Source organism: Schistocerca nitens, chromosome 1, assembly GCF_023898315.1.
Source record: "Schistocerca nitens isolate TAMUIC-IGC-003100 chromosome 1, iqSchNite1.1, whole genome shotgun sequence".
In the NCBI taxonomy this organism is placed as follows: Eukaryota; Metazoa; Arthropoda; class Insecta; order Orthoptera; family Acrididae; genus Schistocerca; species Schistocerca nitens.
Genome location: NC_064614.1, coordinates 476,143,024 through 476,165,323, shown reverse-complemented (window position 1 = coordinate 476,165,323; position 22,300 = coordinate 476,143,024). Strand labels below are relative to the sequence as shown.

The 22,300-nt window shown below is 36.2% G+C and overlaps 2 protein-coding genes across 4 annotated transcripts in view; one reads left to right on the top strand and one right to left on the bottom strand.

Moving 5' to 3' along the window:
* LOC126252032 (uncharacterized) overlaps positions 1 to 18,849 on the top strand; it is an 82,962-nt gene extending 64,113 nt beyond the window's left edge. The window contains exons 8-10 of one of the 3 annotated variants that reach the window (XM_049952838.1): positions 8,767 to 8,871; positions 18,443 to 18,479; positions 18,585 to 18,849. In XM_049952838.1, coding sequence (XP_049808795.1) covers positions 8,767 to 8,871; positions 18,443 to 18,450 — 113 coding nt within the window. In that variant the 3' untranslated portion in view covers positions 18,451 to 18,479; positions 18,585 to 18,849. Of the gene's footprint in view, positions 1 to 8,766; positions 11,506 to 11,580; positions 13,194 to 18,442; positions 18,480 to 18,584 lie in introns of those variants that run through there. The other 2 variants (XM_049952829.1, XM_049952821.1) reach the window with 2 other exon arrangements.
* The window catches only part of LOC126254722 (homeobox protein SIX5-like), a 178,350-nt gene continuing 174,680 nt past the window's right edge, over positions 18,631 to 22,300 (bottom strand). Inside the window, exon 4 of the mRNA XM_049955337.1 lies at positions 18,631 to 18,820. Coding sequence (XP_049811294.1) covers positions 18,631 to 18,820 — 190 coding nt within the window. The remainder of the gene's footprint in view (positions 18,821 to 22,300) is intronic.

The window sequence follows — 22,300 nt, the reverse complement described above, 5'->3', positions numbered from 1 at the left end:
CCTTCCATCCAGCCTAGACACCCATTGTCATCACATCTGCAGTGCTGAGTGGTCCCTCTCAAAATATATCAAGTGTCTCATTGAAGCCTTCACAGACTGTAATTATTCTCCCAACCTTGTACAGAAACAAATTTCTCATGCCTTATCTTTCCAGTCTCTCACCACCTCCCAAAGTCCCATCATCTGGCCACAGAGAAGCATTCCCCTCATAACTCAGTACACCCAGGACTGGAGCCGCCAAATTACATTCTCTGCCAGGGTTTCAACTATTTCTCGCCATGCCCTGAAATGAGAAATGTCCTGCCCACTATCCTTCCCAACCCTCCCACAGTGGTTTTCCACCATCCACTGAACCTACACAATATACTTGTCCATCTGCACACAACTCCAGCTCCCAACCCCTTACCTCATAGCTCATACCCCTGTAATAGACCTAGATGCAAGACCTGTCCCATACATCCTCCCACCACCACCTACTGCAATCCAGTCACGAACATCACTTATCCCATCAAAGGCTCGGCTACCTGTGAAACCAGTCATGTGATCTAAATGCTAAGCTGCAACCACTGTGGTGCATTCCATGTGGGCATGACAACCAACAAGCTGCTTGTTTGCATGAATGGCCACAGACAAACTGTAGCCAAGAAACAAGTGGACCACCCTGTCGCTGAACGTACTGCCAAACATGACATCCTTCATGCAGGTGGGAACTTTCCTTGCAATATATCCTATGTTGCCATAACATTCCTGGCCTCGTTCGTTAGTCACTGTCCTTTCCTATCTTGCCCCTTCCCTGTTCCCATTCCAGCACTTCACAGCCATCATTCCACCATCACACTCAGTCTTTTTACTTCTCTCCTTTTCCGCCACTCCTCCTCCCGCTCCCCCTCCCAACCTCTCCCCTGCCCTCCATCTAACCTGCAGCATTTCACTGTCTGCCACCCCCACCATGCTACCCCTTCCCCTCACTGCCCCAGCCTCCTCCTTACCCACACCGAGTCGCCACTCCCATCATGCACTAGTGCTGCTGCTCGCAGTGTGGTTTCAGCTGCCTGAGACTGCAGTCGTGTGTGAGAGTTACGTTTGTGTGTGTGTGTGTGTGTGTGTGTGTGTGTGTGTGTGTGTGTGTGTGTGTGTGCGGCTGTCTGTTGTCTATTGCTGACGAAGGCCTTAATGGCCAAAAGCTTTATTTGTGACAGTCTTTCTGTTGTGCCTATCTGCAACTCAGCATCTCCACTATGTGGTGTCAACTTTCCTTTTCTTAATATTGTTACATCTCTTGTATGTTACTTCTTTGACATCTGAATATCTGAATTAGGTGTGGTAACTGCTGAAAACTACTGAACTGAATGAACTGAGTTGATTTTATTGTAAAAAAAAAAAATACAAAACGTAAGTGTAAAGCTTGCATAAGCAACGTCCATAAATATACACACAAAGTAGATAGTAAACACATATACAAATAAAGAATAATGAAAAGTTATGCTAAAAGATAGTCTCGAATTACTAAATTCCTTACAGATTTCCAAAATTCCTACAGATGCAGATTCTTGACACAGTGTTACTGAGAAATGGTGAACAATGTGAAGACTGAGTACACTTTTTTATGTAGAATACCTTGAAGTAGTCTGTCTGTTGTAAGATTCGGTAGCATGTGGCACAGCACTAGCTGCATCTACCACTCCATGGTTATGATAGAACTCTCACTCTTGTAGCTATGAGTGGAAGAATAAATTCTCTCCATCTTGTGACTAGAAACAGCACACCATTTCTTAATGTGTACAGAATCAATTATATCTTTGTTTGCCAAAAGGGATCTGTTCACTACTGTAAATTGTGGGATTTGTGTGCAATGTGTTATTGCTTTCATCTAAAACAGAAAGGGAAATTATGAAAGAATTTCCATTGATTTCGCTCAAATAAGTTAATTATAACACTCAAAATAAAATAATAGGCCTACCACTTGCATTCATTTCCAGCTGACAATAAAACAGAAGATACACAAGTCAAAATTATGTTTGGCTCCGCAGAAAGGCAAAGCATTGCAGAAGCACATGAAAATGCTTTTACTATGAGACAATAAAATAAAGCAATTATTTACTGCTAGAATTCACTTCAAGTTAACTGAAGTTCTTCCCATCTAATGACAGTTAATGGTCTTTGTTACCTTCTGTTCTGGAACATCAGTTACAAACACAATAGTTACTACACTAATAATTCACTGCATGTGCAGATACAACAGCTTACTCTCTACAGGACTAGGTTGCTAAATACTCATAGCTGTTAGAGATAATGAATCATAGAGGAAAAAGGAGAAAAATGTCATAGTTAGTCATGCGTTGACATGAGAAACTTGAAATTAGTTATGTGCTCAACTGTTTGAGAGTTTGTAATTTTATTAATTTCAAAAATTTATGGTTTGGTTTGAATTAGATTCACAAATAAATAGTTTTAATTAATATCATTACTGCTAACTGTCAACCCACAATTGATGTTATTAATAAAGTTCACTTCAAAACAATGAACTTTTAAATATTGTGAAAAGAAATATAAGAACTGGATAATTGTTGACCCACATTTGATGTTATTAATAAAGTTCACTTCAAAACAGTGAGCTTTTAAACATTGTGAAAAGAAGTATAACAACTGGAAACAGTCTTTTACATAACAGAAACCTACGGTATGTGATTCTGCTTCACTCAGGTAGATGGTGTACATAACACAAACAAATGGAATGTGATTTGTGCCTCACTCAAGTAGATGGTTAATTGCAGATTATACCCATTACATATATATCTTCAGTATTTTAAAGGACACATAATGTTAATTTACAATCTCATGGTCTTCATTAATTTTACTTTTTTTCATTTCATTCCACAAGACAACTAAGCCGTTAAAAGCTTTTATATGCTATCCTCAACAGCAAGGTGTAGGGTGGGGGTGCCCTGCCAGTTAGCTGAGTGGTCTAACGCACAGCTTTCTGGAGTGGGAAGGAGCACCTGGTCTCCAGCATGAATCTGACTAGCAGATTTGTGTTGAGGTACAGTGAGCTGGCCAGTCTATGGGTGGTTTTTAGGCGGTTTCCCATCTGCCTCGGCGAATGCGAGCTGGTTCCCCTTATTCCACCTCAGTTACACTATGTCACAATTGCTGCGCAAACAAGTTCTCCAAGTACACGTACACCACCATTACTTTACCACGCAAACATAGGGGTTGCACTCGTCTGGTGTGACACGTTCCCGGGGCGAGGGGGTGGGGGTGGGGGGGGGGGTTCACCAGGAGCCGAACCGTACAATAACCCTGGGTTCTGTGTGGGACGGTGGAGGGGTGAAGTGGACTGCGGTAGACATCATGGGTTTGTGGACCGCTGCAGCTGCAGTGGGGACGGAGCCTCTCCATCGTTTCTAGGTCCCCGGTTAAAATACAATACTATACCGGCAGGGGGTTTTGGCATTAGCTGGCCACAAGTGGTTTCAGTCCAGCCCATGAAAGAACTGTGGGGTCACATACACTGAATATTTTCTGAAAAACACGTGTTTTCAGGCATATTTTGTTGGCCTGGCATGCCAGAAAGAGGTGCCACTCATATCAGTGCATTGCCTCATAAATATTGAAGTCCCAGTCACAGTAGTTCTGACTTTATGCACTAGGAGTGGTGCTGTCACATCATGATAAGGGAACCCATGTGCTTAAATGAGTATGTGACTCAGGCATCGAGATCACAAAAGGCTGTCCATGCCTGTTCTACGGTCCTCTACTGATTGACTTACAGCAATACTTTTAATAACCCTGGCATCCACATTAATATACATCTTCATAAAGAAATATTGCATTTTATGACATCCAATCTATTTACAGCTCAATAAAACCTTATTTTAAATCACATTCTTAATATTAATAAATGATTAATGTACACTGCTAAGAAATTAAAGTTTTCAATAATAAGTACTCATAAGTGTTAGTACTTATAACTCTGACATAAATCAATCAGAAGTTTGGACTATAACAATACCAGAGAAGGAAAGTTGCTACTCACCATATAGCAGAGATGCTGAGCCACAATAGGCACAACATAAAGATTCACACAGTTATAGCTTTCGGCCATTAAGGCCTTTGTCAGCAGTAGACACACAAACTTGCACACATGTCTGCAGTCTCAGAGTGCTGAAACTACACTACCTTTAAGAAGTTTGGACTATTGATCATTAGGCTTAAGTATTTACATTTCCATTGCTTAACTGTGTCTATTTACACTACCCTACCACACAATACTTTACTGGAAGAACCTTGCTGGCACTCAGTGGTGAAGTTATCAGCAAACACTTTACTGAACCTGGTAGGCAAAATTTATCTCCTTAGAACTTGGAGACACACGTTTTCATTATGACATCTAAGAGATACTGCAAGACACGTTTTCATTATGATATCTAAGAGATACTGCAAGTCTGGTGTCTCCAACAGCTCCACTGCTCTAGAGACCATGGACAAAAATGAGAAGACGAATCAAGAAATTTAGGAACAGTCTGACAAAATAGGGGAAAAACTGCTCATAAAGGCTAATAGTAAGTAGTAAGAGGATTCAGTAGACCCAGAGGGACATTAGAGGCTCCAAGAGGGAAATTTTCAAAGTAGTACAGGACTCCCAAGGCATCTTGGCAGTGAATACCAATGACTAATATGTTTAGCTAAGCGCAGGACTCATTGATCCCACATGTTATTTAGGCTCTACAGGAAAAGATCTTGCTAATGAAGAACATTTAATGATTTTTTTTTTTTTCTGTGGCAAAAGGAGGATGGGGAGGTGACCATTTAGGACCAGAACCTACACTGCACAACTGAAGACGACATCAGATACATGTTCATCATACTAATGTCAAGATTTTGTCATTCTTACTGTGATATGACAGGACTCGGTTGTCATATTCTGTTGAAAATGTAAATGCCCAGCTTTAGGTGTCACTCAACATAATGGGACAATATCACTCTGGTGTGATTCAGGCCACAAGTGGTCTTATCATACACAAGTCTACACCTGAATGTTTCCAGTAAGGAGTTAGCTGAATGACTAATTTCCAGAAGCATTCAATGTTATGATGTTATCAGACCATTTTTTTTCATTTATTGTGTTGGGTTGAATGGATAACAGGAACGAGGTGGTAGGGAGGGGATGGAAGGCGGTGGTAGCTGGCAGCTGGGAGGGAGAGACAGGAAGGGAATGGGGTAGAAATGTGGCACATTTGGGATATTTTGCTTCCGTAACACATCTGCAGAAGTATCTATTGATTTTTCAGTGTTTAGTTATTTTAATAGGGTTGTTATGTTTGGTGAGCGACTCCATATATACTTTGATTTTTGTTTAATTTGCCATCATTTAATGCAAAAATGGTGTAACTGTGCATATAGTCATATTAGAACTCACTCCTTCAGTAACATTTACCCTAAGAGATGGCTATTCAAGACGTGATGATGATGATGATGATGATGATGATGTTCCATACTCCGAGGAGGGTAGGGGACGATGCGAGAAACCTGCAATGCCGTACTAGGCAAGGTCCTGGTGGAGGTGGTTTGCCATTGCCTTCCTCTGACAGTAATAAGGATGAATGATGATGATGAAGACGATACAACAACACCCAGTCATCTCGAGGGAGGGAAAAACTCTAACGCCACCAGGAATCGAACCCGAGACCCCGTGCGCGAGAAGCGAGAACGCTACCGCAAGACCATGAGCTGTGGACTATTGAAGAATTCAAAAATATCAGTGCAGTAGAGGCAATCTGATGGAATCACTGGCAGAAAACTACCCACTGGGGAAAAGAAGCCTTGTTTAGTCCTCTGCAGGTAGTATGAGCACAAGACATATTCATGTACTCATACTTGGATCATTATCCACATATTGTAACACAGGTTCATACATTCTTGATATTCCAATCTGGTATTTCCATTGTTTCATAGGAAGCATTTGTGCAAGCAAACTCAACACCATCCTTATAGGCAGACAACACTGAGTAAACCTGTTTCACACATGGTGATATGCTGCTGTAGATATCATATACAAGGGTCACTGTATGTATGGACACTTTTGATACAGCCATTCCACTTCATACCTGCTGATCTTTTCATGGCCATGGCCATGAGCAGCAAGTTTCCATGTTCACAGGGTAATAACAGAACATGTTCCACATGTGGCCAGCTTATCGTGTTTTTCCACCACACATTATGCACTGACTGTAGAACTGTTATTCTTCCTGTACACAATACAGAGTGAATGTGAATAACCCCATGCATCATCTGTGTATTATGTATCAAGACTTATGTGGTTCATATAACATCCAAATTCACAGCAAATTTATATTGGCAGTACATTTTTTTACTTCTGTGTGGTACCACATTATGTACAGTTTATGCACCTCACTACATATGCGTTTTAGAACAACTTTTTTCCCCCTGTATGTGATTTTCATCTCCTACTACTTGTTACATATGTTCAGAACAGTTCTGTATAGTTCACATTTTTTGTCGGTACCTACACATATCATAAAAAGGGTGTATGTTCCACATTCCTTCCTAATGCAGTAGACTGATTTCAACCACACTTAGTACACATGTACAGATAAGAACCACTTATCTATCATAGTTCAGGAGATATGATGTCAAAAACAATGAGATATCTGAAAAATTGCCAGATCGCGCATGACATTTAAATTTATTACTTCTGTGCTACTAACTTTATTCTCTATAAATTTCACAGAGAGTATCCATGTACAATGCTAAACACAGCTTGAAAATTATATCATGGTACGTCACACAGTCCAGGAGATAAGACATCATAACAGTGAGATGCGTGAAAAACTGCCACTTCATGCATGACATTTAAATTTATTCCTTCTTTACCACTAACTCTGTTCACAACATATTTTGCAGACAGTATCCATATATGCTACTGAATATATCTGTGCAAACATATTATTGTATGACACATAATTCAAGAGACAAGGCATGATAAACAATGAGATGTGTGGCCGCATCATACATGAAGTTTTAATACATTTATTATTTAGTGCTAAGATACCTGACTACACTTTTGACAGCTTTCAACTGTGAAGTGCAAATGTTTGTAGGTGAAAATGATAGCCATCTATAGAGTTGTGAAGAAGCTTTGCTATAGAGACCTTTACAAAATTGCATTGTAGACACACAAAACAGTTGTACTCAGGATACAGAAACTGTTCAGGATACTGTACTTATACATTTGTACATTATCCATATTTTGTGTATGACTTTTTCATAATTTCAAAGGCGTTTTCACAAAGACATGGAAATGAAATTCTTGATAACAAGTGTTGTAAAAATACTTACAGGGTGACAATTATTGAACTATATGAAAAAAATGTAGATTACTTACAAACTACGGCATGCACACACTTTATTCAACATATAAACATCACTACAGATATTCAGATTTAGGTTATGACATGTTCGATATGCCTGCCATAATTGACGATGATGTGGTGCATGCAAATAGTGAAATTCTGCATGACCCGCTGAAGAGTCAGAACATCAATGCTGTTGATGGCCTCCTGGATGGCCGTCATCACTCAGTCATGGTTTTAGGGTTATTGCTGTACACCTTGTCTTTAATATAGCCCAACAAAAAGGAGTTGTGTGTGTTCAGATCCAGAGAACATGGCAGCTATTCAAGGTCCATGGCAGTGGCTTCTGGATACCCCAGAGCCAGAATGTGGTCTCCAAAGTGCTCCTCCAGTATGTCAAACACTCTCCTCCTTCGATGGGGTTGAGCTCAGTCTTGCATGAACCACATCTTGTCAAAATAAGGTTCACTTTCGATAATGGGGGTGAAATCATCTTCCAAAACCTTCACATACTGTTCCGTAGTCAGCCATCAAGGAATATTGCATCAATTATTCTATGATTGGACACTGCGCACCAGACAGTCACTCACTGAGGGTGAAGAGATTTCTCAATCATGAAATGTGGATTCTCAGTCCCCAAATGTGCCAATTTTGCTTATTGACAAACCCATCCAAATGAAAGTGGGCTTCATTGCTAAACTAAACCACACATACCATACTAATTCCCATCATTCCCCACAGCCAATCACACAGTTTGAATGTCCTAACACAAACAGATCAGTGGTTGACAATTTTATTTCATATAGTTCAATAATTGTCACCCTGTAAGTTCACATATTAGTATTTCAAACATAGTTCTAACTCGCCCAAGTGATCTTCCTGAAATGACAATATAACTGCATCACAGCTCTTTCACTTAAGGTGTGGGATGAATGGAGGAGGGAGGTGGGGAAATGCACTGAACCTTTTGTCAGTGTTGTTTCTTATTCAAATATAATTAAGTGACCTGCAAAATATTATTTGAGAACTTGAAAAAAATGAAAGAAAGAGAAAAAGCTATGCTGTCATCTTAAATGAATGCGCAGGATGACTAGCCTTATTATGTTAATTATGGTTAAAACATATTCCTGATATTGTAACTGGACAAATTATTTTTTAATTTTGAAAAATTATGCATCATCCAAACATCTCTAACTACTGCAAAATTAAATTTTATAGGACTTAACCATTTCAAAAGTAAACTAACTAAATTTTCACATCAGCTACATATCACCCATAAGATGGACTTTAAAATGTGTACATACATGCAACTATGTAGAAAGTGGCAGATTATAAATTACTACTGTGTTCAGAAATTGTCACAAATGAATTTTTGGTTTCACTCTTTTTACAGAATATGAATGCTCACCTGGAGGTATAACGTTTCGAGATGAGACTGCACCAATTGCTGTTGGAAGTACTCTGGCAATTGTTGTTCTCCTTACAGTAACTGGATATGGTATTTATCGCTATTTTAAAATCAAAAAAGTTCAGTATGATACTATGGAGTAAATGTATTTAGTTAAAAATTTATTCCTACGTGTGTAAAGTTGTAATTACTTTTAGTTTATTGTAAATTTATGACTATTTTCAACTTTGGTGGTTTTGTTTCCTACTTTGAAATGTCTGTTTGCAGTCTTTGATAAAAATGTCTATCAATGACATTTTTTTAAGGAGTACAAGGTGTTACTGCTTTGTGTTAGAACTGCAGCTCTTTAGACACCAATACATGGCAGGCTTTTACAAAAAAGGCAGTATTTCTCTTGAAAATAAATACAACCTGACAAGTGACAACAAACAAAAAAAGTGTAACCTAATACTTAGTTCATGATGCAGCCATGTCTGCTCAAGCAAGTAGTCAACCACTCACAGATTTATTTAGATGCTTTTCGTTGCTTCTTCTCTTTCACTGCTTGATTAATTATGTGGCTTACTAATTATTCATTTAATGAACTTGAATTCTTTATTTGACTGTAAACTCGACAGAAGAAGACCGAACCAGTAATGGGAACCTTAGACATGATAAAAATATAAAATTGTTTACTATCCAGACTCTTCATATTGGTAGTAACACAAAAACTTTTGATAACTTTTTTAGATCTTTATTTGTCAATAGTTTCACAGTGAGCCATTCTTTTCACCATAGAGATTTGTATGTAATGTAATGGAATTTCTGAGACTAAGCAATTTGATATACATTCTTGGCTCACATTGTCAGGAAATACAAAAACCATTTTTGTGTATAATAGATATTAGCTCTAGGATGTAAACAGTAGTCCCATATTATAATGGACTATCATTTCCAAGTTTCTTCTAAAAATAAGTACAGCCACCATGTGCTCATTTTTAATTCAGAGCCATTGAAACACTTGTGGTTAAAAAGCAATAGATGATCTAAAACCTAAAGTTATTTAACCCCAAACACATTTAAATCAAGCCCTTCTTCATTTTTTCATTTGCATTCAACAGTAGGCACTGTACTTGTCATTTAAGGAAGTTCTTCCTCTACCAACAGATGAAAAAGCATTTCAAATAATTCTCTAACTTAAAAACTGAATGTATCCTTCACAGTCTGGAAGCACCTTGTACCCAATAACACACTCATTGATGTGAAAAGCTGCAACAGTAATCAAAGTTTACAGAGTTACTTATCAATTTAAAACATTTATTGTTAATTGTGGAATTATATTGATATCTCTGCAAACCATCACAGGAATTGAGTCTGCTCAGTGTATCGATGAGTAATTTCGTATTATTATATGTTATGTAACAGGAGCTTGATGTAACAGTAAAAAAAGTATCCCTTAGAGCTTGTGTGCAGTTTATGTGTGTACGTGCGTGTGTGTGTGTGTGTGTGTGTGTGTGTGTGTGTGTGTGTGTGTGTGAGAGAGAGAGAGAGAGAGAGAGAGAGAGAGAGAGAGAGAAAGAGAGAGAGAATGAATTTATTTGTTTGTTTGTATGCATTCAGTATGCAGATTTTTCTAAATCAGAATGTGGAGTTTGTTGCACATAAATGGCATTTACGAGATACACGACTGAAATGTTAACAGAGACTGTTTCCTGATATTTGATGATTAATGTATGTTATATAGTTATATAGAGTTAAAGTAAATATATATTGTAGTTACATGTGTGGTCATAGATAGCAATAAAATTTCTCTCTGCATTTTTGTGGATTTAGTATAAACAGAGTGCATGACATGATACATTACTGAAAGCTGTGGCTCTTTGGTGCCTATTTTATGCCAACATATGTATATGTGCATCTCAAATTAGAGTGCAGCATTTGTGTAGATGAAGAACAGAAAAAAATTGTATTAGCAGCACGAAAGTGAATCCGCACTGAGCTATAGGCTGAAAGAAGAACAGCAATAGCAGTGGAAAGAAAATTAAGGAAATTGTTTCACTACATTGTCTTCTTGAAACTACTTCACATTTTGGCATGAATGTTTATTCTCTTTGCTATTTTTAACTTTTGCACATACTTATCAGTCTTGGGTTTTTTATTTATTTTTACAAACAAATTGTAAACTGCTCCTCTCTCCACTTCGATATGACTTAAGAAAGGAGTGTGTTGTTACCTAGCACAGGAAGCATTTCCTCTTACACTTTTGCACTAACTGTCTCCTTCTAATCCTATACTCATTTTATTTTCCAAGGGCAACACCTTCAGTTTCTTACTTGATACATTTATTACCCTACAAATAATCTACCACAACAAGAAATGCACCTACCTTTAAACTTACAGTTTCAATTGTTGTTACTATAATGCCAGAGAGACAAAGTAAATTTTTTTATCTATTAGAAGTTATAGAAGACCATAGTGGTTGTAATATATCAATGGAGTCAATGAGTCATTAGTCCTGCCATTATTTAAGCTTCACATTCACCCTAAATTGACTAATTGTGTTTTGAGTCCTCCGTATAACCTAACTGAACCTTAATGACTTACTTTTTAGTGACAAAAATGAGAAATGGAATGGTGTAAGTAATTACTGTTATCTTTTATGGCAACAAAATTACCCAAGTGTGTTATTTCAAATTTTAACACAAAACCCATATTTTAAGAAATGTAATAACATGAAACTGTTTTTTTTTTTTTTTTTTTTTTTTTTTTTTTTTTTTTTGTGTGTAAAGTAAATTAATCCAAAATTTGTTGTTTATGCAGAAAACTTGATATAGTGACATCATGAAACTAAAAGAAAAGTGTTGTGACCATGAGTACTTCATATTAGTCACACAATTTGACTCTAAGGCCTTCGAACAACCAGTAAAATAACTGCTTGACGTTAATTATTGTAAAGTATCGTATTCCAAGCAAAACTCAAAATAAAAGTATTCTCTGTCTTTACTGCCCCTATTAATAATATGCAAGGCATTTAAAATGTAAGGATAGTATTCAAAGAGATCAATGAATTTCATTGTCACTAAAAAAAAAGTGCACAGAAGGCTGACACGGTACTTTTCATTTAGTAATGATAGTGATATACAGATGAAAATAAATTGTGCTGATTTATTTTGAGAAATTATTTATTGCAAAATTTTTAAGTAGAGCTCCTTGCAAATCAGCATTATCCTTCTGAAATCAACTAAAACATGTTGACAAGGACAGATTGCTGCTCACCGTAAAGATGCTGCATTAAGTTGCAGACACACATGATGAAAACACTCTTATGAATAATCTTTTGACCAAAGCCTTCTTCAGAAAAGAAAAATGCACACACATTCACACCAGCAAGCACACTTCACGCACACACATGGCTACTTATCTCTGGCTGCTCCAACCAGAATCAAATTCTGACCGGAGCAGCCAGAGATAGTAGCTGCTCCAGCCAGCATCAAATATGAATGTGTGTGCATTCTTCTTTTCTGAAGAAGGTGTTGGCCAAAAGCTTATTCACAACAGTCTTTTCATCATGCCTGTCTGCAGCTCAACTTCCCATCTTTATGGTGAGTAGCAAGTTATCCTTTTCATCATAATGTTGTTAATATTCCAACATGGACTTTCCATTGTACAAAAACAAGTTGAATTCCATTCTTTTGCCAGTGTGAGTAGGCCATCATCAGATGCTTCTCTTAACTTGAGCCTGTGATGTCAATAGAATTGTTGTTACTGTTAATAAAGAGTAAGACATTGAGCTGTAGAACTCTCCATAAAGCAGACAAAAAATTCTGTGTGTGTTATTTACGTATGCAAAACCTGTAAAAGTACATAATTATCTCCTGTTATTACTCTGTAAAATATTCACTGTTATTCTGATTATTTACCATTGGTTTTAATTATCATGTAAGATTTACACTTAGAGCAAAGAAATAAACAAACTACTGAGAACCTAACTGAGGCCTCGTGTAAATGATGGTAGTAACTGACCAATTAAAGAGGCTTTCTCTCTACTGATGCAACATATCAACAGCAAAAGTTCAATGAGAGAGCATATGTTGTATAACAATTTGGAGCAACAAAATAACTAAATTTCACATTTGAGTTATATATGACACTCATGGGATGTAAGAAAAATGTCTGTCATTAGTCAGATATTTCTAAACCTGTCTTTTGTTGTCCATGTGCTTTTTATAGAAAAGACTGCTGATCAGTTCTTATTTGTTTATGCTGTAGTACACTTGACAAGATTTCTGTAAGCTTGTTATGGAGAAAAACAATTTTTACAGCCATCTTCAATTTGGTGTCATCATGTTATAATTTCTGGTGTTTGTCTGATTATTTTGTCTCTGTGAAGCTAAAGTCTTCCACAATTGTAAATTGCAATATATTATGATAAATAAATTGTTACATGTGTGCAAAATTTATTTTCAACCTTTTATATTATGATTACCTAGGAGTTGTAGCAGTGTGTTTCAGTAGGAATACTGAATACTTCAGGAGGTGGTGGTATAGACTATTTTGAATAAAATATTGCCTATAATGTGTCCAGTTTTTATTGATTGCAGAAATACAAGTGTGTCACCCAAACAAATACTCACAGAATGTGTTAAGCAAAGGCAGATGATTAGATTCAAAGTAGATTTACATAAACTCCACCTCTGACTTTAATGCACTTCTTACTTCTCTTGATAACGCCCTGTATAGCATTCCTGAGTTCATGTTGGCATTTCTTTTCTGGGGAGCAGCACTATTCATAACCCAAGCAATAAATTTATCCCTCCTCTACACAGTAACATAGAGGCTTAATCATCTTGTTGCCTATCACACTGCACTGTGCATTTACAGAGAAGCATTCTTGAAAATGTGCATCTACAAATGGATGTGGATTTTTGTCAGATCACTGGTTGTGATGTTATGGACACTATCATAAATGAATGTGGCTTCATCAGTTAACAGCAGTAATGGGATTACTGGTGATTTGCCATTAGCCAATGAAAAAAATCCAATCATCCACTTCTGTCTCTTTGTTGAAGATGTTGAATCCATTGTAGATGATAAGGATAGAGGTCCTTTATAAATAGTGTCTGTCATATTCTTGTACGTGGAGCACTTATATGAGTAGAAACTCAGCATGTGCTTGTTGGAGAACAATGTTCTGCCAACTGAATACTGTCTTCTTCTCCATCTACACTCTGTTCATTTGCATGTTCAGATGAAATGTGACTGCTGGGCACTGCACCAGTCTCACTCTGCAGTTAGGAAATTAATGTTCATGTTCTCTACCAGCAACAGTGCAGTTTCCATTACAAAACCCATACACAACTACCATAATGACATACTCAGAATTTGTAAATAGGAATGTCATGATTAAGTGATACAATTGAATTGACGAACAAATCACAATCACATTTGAAAAATTCCGTTACGTAAACTCAGGCACAACTTCACAACTTGAACTTGAAAATGCCGATGAGTGCTAATAACGCCATAGTAACTGCAGTACCAATACATCACACGAAAGCTTATCACTGTAACCAGTTGTATTTCTGTAACCAATAAAAATTGGACACTTGTTATACGGAATGTTTTATTCAAAGTGGCTATACTACCATCTCCTAAAATATTCACTATTCCTCCTGAAACATGCTTCGATCACTTTGCCCAACAAAGCCCTAGGGATGAGTTAAAATATTGCTGGTGGACACAAGAGTTTATCAGAAGCTGGAACATTCATATTGTTAAAAAAATTTCTTTGTGTGTGTGTGTCACTGAAAAACCATTCTTGTATAGTCACAGACTTTTATTTCATGTATGACCATTATTTTGGTCATGGATTGTTTAACAAACCAATTTATGCGGTATTGTTTCTGCATTATGATGTAGGTGGTAACATTGTGGTTGCAGGGAAGCTTCAGAAACTGAATGTGTCATTGCCCTAAATCACAGAAATAGAAACCCAGTAGAAGTAACACAATAATATATTTATTTTAAACAATATGTACAGTACTGCAGAATGATATACCAGGTAACTACATAATTTTAGTAATATAATAAACATGTCATGCTTAAAGCCATTTACAACAGAAATAGGAAGGAACATAAAGACTTTAAGAAAACCAAGTTTGTGACTTTTAAACATAAAAACAATATCAATTACATACAGTTTCTTCTTTCATTTAAGAAGACCTGACAACAAAGCAACACACAATCTGAGAACTCAACCTGTACTACTTGCAATATGTTCCACAGATGAAAAACTTATGTTTCAACATTACTGATACATCATTTATTGCATAGCATATAAAAAGAAAGTCACTTATCCACAATAATTCATCATCGATGTCCATGGCAAATTCTGCTGTAATCTGCAGTACTTCCACAGTCACAAGGTGTGAATTTATGATGATCTGGCAGCACATTCTCTCTCTCTCTCTCTCTCTCTCTCTCTCTCTCTCTCCATTTGTTACACACACACACACACACACACACACACACACACACACACACACACTGTATTTCATAGCACAACTGAAAATGTGCAGATATCAAACCATCACAAATATCCAGTGAAATCCATTTCATTTGATAAGCTACAGGCAACAACTGAAATGTCATAACGAAGGATGATTCGGCAGATATCATCTTGACCAACAACAATGTGAAATGGTAATTAGTTTAAAGAATATTTCTGAATCCAAAACAAATGAGGAAGCATATTTGGAGGAATATCATCACTATGATTTTCAATGTCTTATGTTTCTTCTGATGAATCACATTGATATTTCCTTAACTATTACCCTCTCAAGATGGAATGGCTGCATGCAAGTTGATTTCCATAGTTGAGGAAAATGTGCCAGAGCTTATTTTGCTGTAGGTATTTGACTTTCATTTAAAATTTTATGAACTTGTCTTCTACCCTTTAACTGTCTATCTGAATTCCAAATATCAGTTATTTACGTGTATATAATAAATCCTTTGTTTCATTGTAGCTGTTCTACCAATCTAATTAGAACTATTTAAAAGTACTAATAGCAACATTTTCCTGCATTACATATTTCTGGAATATTTTTGTAATACAAGAAATTCCCCAGAATGTTGCCCATCTTAGTTTTTACCCAAACTGTGATCTGGCTATGAAGCTTTGTTTCTGTGTGATGTATGTTTACTTTTCAATTAATTTCTCAATTTGAATTTTTTTCATGTAAAGACATGTCTAGTCATCTCACAATTTTTGAAAGAAGTATAATAATACTGCAGTATTATATATAATTCATAATTCTGCAGTAACAGCCCCTTTCTAGTTATGGTACTGACAGTGTTCAACCTGTCTTCACAGGTGAATGTTAGACAGGAGATGAACCAAATACCAACATCTGGTAGAAAAAAGAGACAGTGAAATGACGAACAGTCATAATTATTTTAAAAAATATGAATAAAAAATTAATCTTGGAGTACCTCACAGACAACTGTGAGCAGTAGGCACCATAAACAAAAAATAGAATTGAGGGTGATTTCCAATTTTCTAGTTTTGCAAAGCCAGGGATTTGGCAGTCATTAGTTTTACTAAGAAAACATGAAAGATCACTAGAATTAAAGATGTGGAGAGGCTGTAATCATGAGGGTATTTTTTATGTATGTTACTGAAAAACAAATACAGGAAGTAAAGATTGATATATCTTTCAAAGTAAGAAGAAATAGAAGAATTAAAGTAATAACAAGTCATGACTGACCATCTGCAGAGATTTACCTCCAGAACTGTTCAGATAATTACCCAAGTGTTTGTGCCGCTAAAAGCAATAACATTTGACTTTCTGATACTAAGAAGTGTTACTACCTTTTGCCAAGATCCATGCTTTGCCCTAATGAGCAAAGTTAATCTGAGTTCTTCAAATGGAACATTTAGTGCACTTGTTACAAGTGTGATTTTCCTTATATGAGGCAAACAACTTGGATGGTACAAAAAATATCAGTGTATCACAGAGCATTCACATTACTGCAAAACTCACATTGGAAAAACCCAGAAAATATAGGAAAATATATCTTCCAACAAGTGAAATTGATTTCACATTTAAAACAACAAATTACTCAGGCTATACTGGTTCCATTAAACTTCAGAGATTGAGTTTTAAGAGTCTAGTTGAACCACTCAAATCACTTATTTGATGAATAAAATTCCTCATCATTAGATAACAGGAAATGAAATAAATGTAATGTGTTTGTCTGAAACTATGAGAAGCTCTACTTAAGGTTCACAACCTACATCTGTTTTCCAAGGTACCTATAATATAAGCCACAGGTACAAGTAGAACACTGATGTACAGTGTTTTAGTACCACACAACTCTCACGCATTAATGTCAGTTCAGTATGCTATAAAGAAGAGAAACACTTAATATTAACAGTTATTGGCACAAATACTAATTTCAATCAATTTCATAGATGATGCTTGACACTATGATACAGGATAGTAATGTTTATTACTTGCTAGGAATCAATCATGATTAAATTTTATGTGACACTGTGAATTGCTTTCTTTGATATTCCAAGTCATTGTAGTGAAATCTGAATCAGTGAACTTGGTAATATGTCAGTAGAAGGGACTGTTGAAATTGAGAAACTAGAGGAATCGTAGAAGAACAGATAAAATATACAAAAATAATATTTGTATGAGGGAAATTAATTAAAGGTCTGCAGCAGTTAAAAATCAAAAGAGCTGATTGTATAAGAATGCTTAGAGATGAAGGCAAAATACTACATGTTCTTATTTAAAGACTAGTCACTGTAAGATCTCCAATGGAAGCAGTTTGAGCATCTTTCACTTCTCTCAAATACTGTATATCTTCTGTTCTACCTCAGTTTTACTTTTCTTCTTACCTTTTGTGTTGTTCACATTTTACTCTACGTTTTGTAACTCTTATTATGTATCTTTCCCCTTCAATGCCATTTTGTTTCTCCTTGAAAGCTTCATTGAGTCACTACTCCCACTCTATAATCATACCTTCACTTGCTACACACTTTCTTTCTTGTTCAGTAGGTGCATCAGCCACTCCATTTCCTGCTTCTTCATTTGTAATTCAATGTAATTCTCCACATTATCTCAGCTGATTGGACAATCCTTCACATTTCCAGTTACTTGTCTTCTATTGCATGTACAAATGTAATTCTACAGGTTCAAATGAAATTGAAATCAAGTTAAGACATAGACAAAAATTTAACAAATTTCATTAGTAAATGAAACATGTCAGTGCAGGTAAACTGTGTTGTTTGTTGAAAGACAAATTCAGTATCTCTGCCCTTAATTTTCTCCGGTTTTCTGCTAGATTATTATCTGGATTGTACCCAAGCTCCAAACCGCAATTGTAATTGTTCAAAACATGGGAGTGTATATATTTTCTTTACAATTTGTGCATTAATTGCTTTCTTTGAATTTGTATATAATGTTGCAGATGTTCCATAAAATAATTTTTCCCCTTGCTGTGATTTTCTTGAAGTATTTCTAAGTTACATTCATATTTGTAATACCATCTAATACTTGGACCTTTGTACATCATTACTTTGATAGATGAAATTCCATTTCCATTGACTTAGTCAGTCCATACAGCTGGAGCTTTCGATTGAATTTATGAAGTTATATTTTTTTTTCACCAGGCCCTTAATGGATTCAGGGGGTAGTATAGCTACTGTGGTGAGTACAAATAGGTAATATTTTTAACAAATTTTGTAACACTTTTGGAGAGATTACAATAGAAGGTTTAAATACAAATATCACACTAGGTTTTTTTATGGACAGAGATTAATAAGATATCTGTGAAGCTGCTCAAATGAGCATTGTCATCTCATTGAGGTGACAGAACAGCATCGTATCCAGCGCTGTAAGCAGCCTGAATATACGCATCAGGTTCACTCTTCACTCCACCAGTTCCTGGAACCCCATGAGTGGCATAGCACAGGGTCGGAGTAGTACTGCCCCACAAAAGGCTGACATCTGCAGCTGTTCCATTGCTCCCAGTGCTACTCGTGCTGCCACTGCAAGAAAATAACAGTATGTCATGTAACATCATGTTTCAATGTTGAAAAATCAAGAAATCAGGCATGAAATATTATGTTTCTTGTCTCTGAATCAAAACTGATACCAATTAAATTGGCTTGAAACACAAACAAACTACTCTTATCCTCAGATGAATGGCTGGAGTGTGCATTGCATTCTGCTTCTCTTTGTTATGTGACTGTGCAATATCTATATACTCCTGTTTGTGTGCTCTGAACAAAGAAGTTGAATTGTGAACATTTGTTAAATGGATTATTCTTGTGGTATGAATTTTACGTCTCACTCAATAACATATCTCATTCTGTAAGTAGTTTCAACAAAGAGAAATTCACTGACATCAATCACCTATATGCAACATTAACAAGCTTGAAGTAAAAGTTTTATTTAACAGAACAATCACTACCAAGTGTGTACCAAGGATCTGAGCTAGAGTAGAGCATGGTACATCAATAGTTTCACAGTGAATGGTGAAATAATTTTAAGATTCACAACAAATGTTTTCGGATGTGATTTCAACTAGTCAGCATTCATTTCACGTAGCACCTTTCATTCAAGTGATACATATTTCAGTGTATTGGAGCAGGATGTGAATACACTTTGTGAAAACAATTTTTTCCGGGGGGCAGGAAATGGGGAGGGGGGGGGGGGTGCAGTTAGACCATTACCCATCAGATATCGGTTATACCAGCCAAAGTTGATTCCTGCTTCCTGCCCACATAATCAGTAAGCCCCACAATACTGAGATTTTACGATTATAAATGTGACTGTGCACGTATAACACTCTTTGAAAATTAAAAAAAAATTGATTAAAAGCCTTTAACCTTGATCACTACTTGATTTGGAACAAACACAGCTCTATAATTTACACGTCTGAGACTTTCATTTGCTCTATGTCTTCAGCCGTTTTGCTATCAAGGCAATAAAGTGATACAGCATGTTGACTTATGTGCATAGAAGCCATCTTTGTGAAGACAACTGAGAACAGTTTAGGTTGATATACTACTGGTACCTTATATGAGGGCAATTTGGAAAGTAAGGTCTGATGTGGTGCAAAATGGAAACCACAGGGAAAATCCAATGAAGCTTTGCACCAATGCATTGGGCACTACCTCTAGTATGCCCGTCAATTGCATCACGTCACTTTTTTCAGTTTTGAGCATACAATAAGCACATAAAGATGCTTAAAACAATAGTGTCTCCCATAAGGCATGAGGGCCTGGTGTGAGATTTCGCCTAATGTCATGCAGCCCACATAACATAACTGTAATGTGCTTCCTTCTGCATGACAACTCTCGGCTGCACTCTACAGGGGCAATGAAGAAGTTCCTGCAGCATTTTTGATGGGAAGTGTTTGATCACTCACAATAGAGCCTGTAATTGACTCTCCCTGAGTTTCATCTCTGCTCACATGAATCGCTGGCTTTGAAGACTATGTTCTGGCACAGACAATGAGCTGTAGATCAGCATAGAATTGGCAGTAAACACAGGTGGGTGCCTTCTATGATGAGGGTATTGGAAAGTTGGTACAATGCTATGACAAATGTCTAAATAAGAGCGGTGACTATGTAGAGAAGTAGCTGGATGGTGGAGCTAACTGCTGCAAATGAAACATTTTTTATTTTCACAGTTTTTACCATTTTGCAACCAGTTGGACCTCACTTTCTGAATAGGCCCCGTATTTCCATAAACCAGATTCACTGGCAATCAGCTACTTTTCAGTATCTGTTGTAATGGCCTATTTGCAATAGATTGTCATCCTCTCTGGCAGTTGCTCATAGATGACCTTGCAATAATAATCTCTGTAGAACTCAGAATTACAATTTGGAGGACTCTAATGATATATGATGTATGATTGAGCAGTAGTAAACAAATGTGTCAGCTACTGAACCAATGTAGATTACTCATGTTTGTATCATATACTGAACATGAGAAATTAAGTAACCGAGAGGAAGCGTCAACCATTAGACATGAAGAATAAATCTGCATTACAAACTGGCACTCCTGTATATTTCACACCATTACCCAAACATTAACACATTGATAATTAATTGGGTACATAACATATTATGTCAAAATGAAACACACTTCATGAGCAGCAGTTATGAGGATTACAAAATGAACAAAATTATCAAGATTTTCTGCAAGAATTATCCATGCAGAAGTGAAAAATGCAATGTTAGTCACGTGGGTACTTAGGTTGTCAGAAAAAAATGCTGAAGGTGTGAAGAAATAACAAGAAAAGAAAATATCTAACTAAACAAGATGGCTGTTGAAGAGGACATGTGAGATTGAGTAAATAATAGTAACATGATAAAAAGTCCTAAATTACACAACACTATTCAGGAATGCCTTAGAGTGGATATGAGAAGATACAATCAAAACCTAGTTAAAGAAATAGTTGAAAACAACAGTAATAGTATGCAGAAAAAAAACTTAAACTTATGTTCAATAAATTGTGGGACAGATTTGTTGGCCAGTGCTTACCTTCAAGACAAAAAGGCATATTACTATCAATTCATTTGATTTGGTTTCTTATTTGGTTCTGTTGATTACGTATTGTACAAATTGTTTACTGGTAATACAGGAGGAGTCAAGGGATATAATGCAAAATCATGTGAGCATTTTATATATCATACAAATACTGATTTTCTATAAAATGTGGACAATATTACAAGCTGCATTCAAGTGAATGCTTAAAATAGCAGAATGAATGGAAGTACACATTTTTATCCTAGTGCCATAAATAAATAATGAAATTTACAGTATGTAATTATGATTTAAACTAAAATACAAAATTTTTATCTTCATCACATAAGTGAATTCAAGTGAATACTTAATAGACTAGAATAAATGGTAGTGCACATTTTAATATATGTTATAAATAAATTTACATTTTATCACTATAATTTATGTTAGGAGTACACAATTTTGTCTTCATGACATAAGTAAAGATTTCCTTTCCTCTACTTTTATTCAAAAGGACGCCTTATTAGTCTAGGAATTCATTCACTTTATAATAAGTTTATTCTTTGAGGAATACTTGTAGTTTCCTTTTCAGTATCTGCATGTTATTAATTTTCTTTTTTATACTGATGGGAAGCTTGTTATATATGCTTATTCTTGACTCAGTTACTCCCCTATGGACTTCTGTGAGAGTTGCAGAACCTTGGTGGAAATTTTTCCCGTCTTGTGTCATGTTTGCGAATGTCACAGTTCTTCTGTAATAATTCCTTGTTTCTGGCTACAAACATCATCAGTGAGTATATACTGTATATTGAACTATTACAGTTAATATTCTTAGAGTCTTAAAGAGACCTATGAAGGATGTTTTGTTAGAGATCCCACATATGTACCTCACTGCTCGTTTTTGTTGTTTGAAGACTCTTTCAATTCCTGTAGCATTTCTCCAGAAGATAATACTATAAGACAAAACAGAATGGAAATATGCAAAATATGAC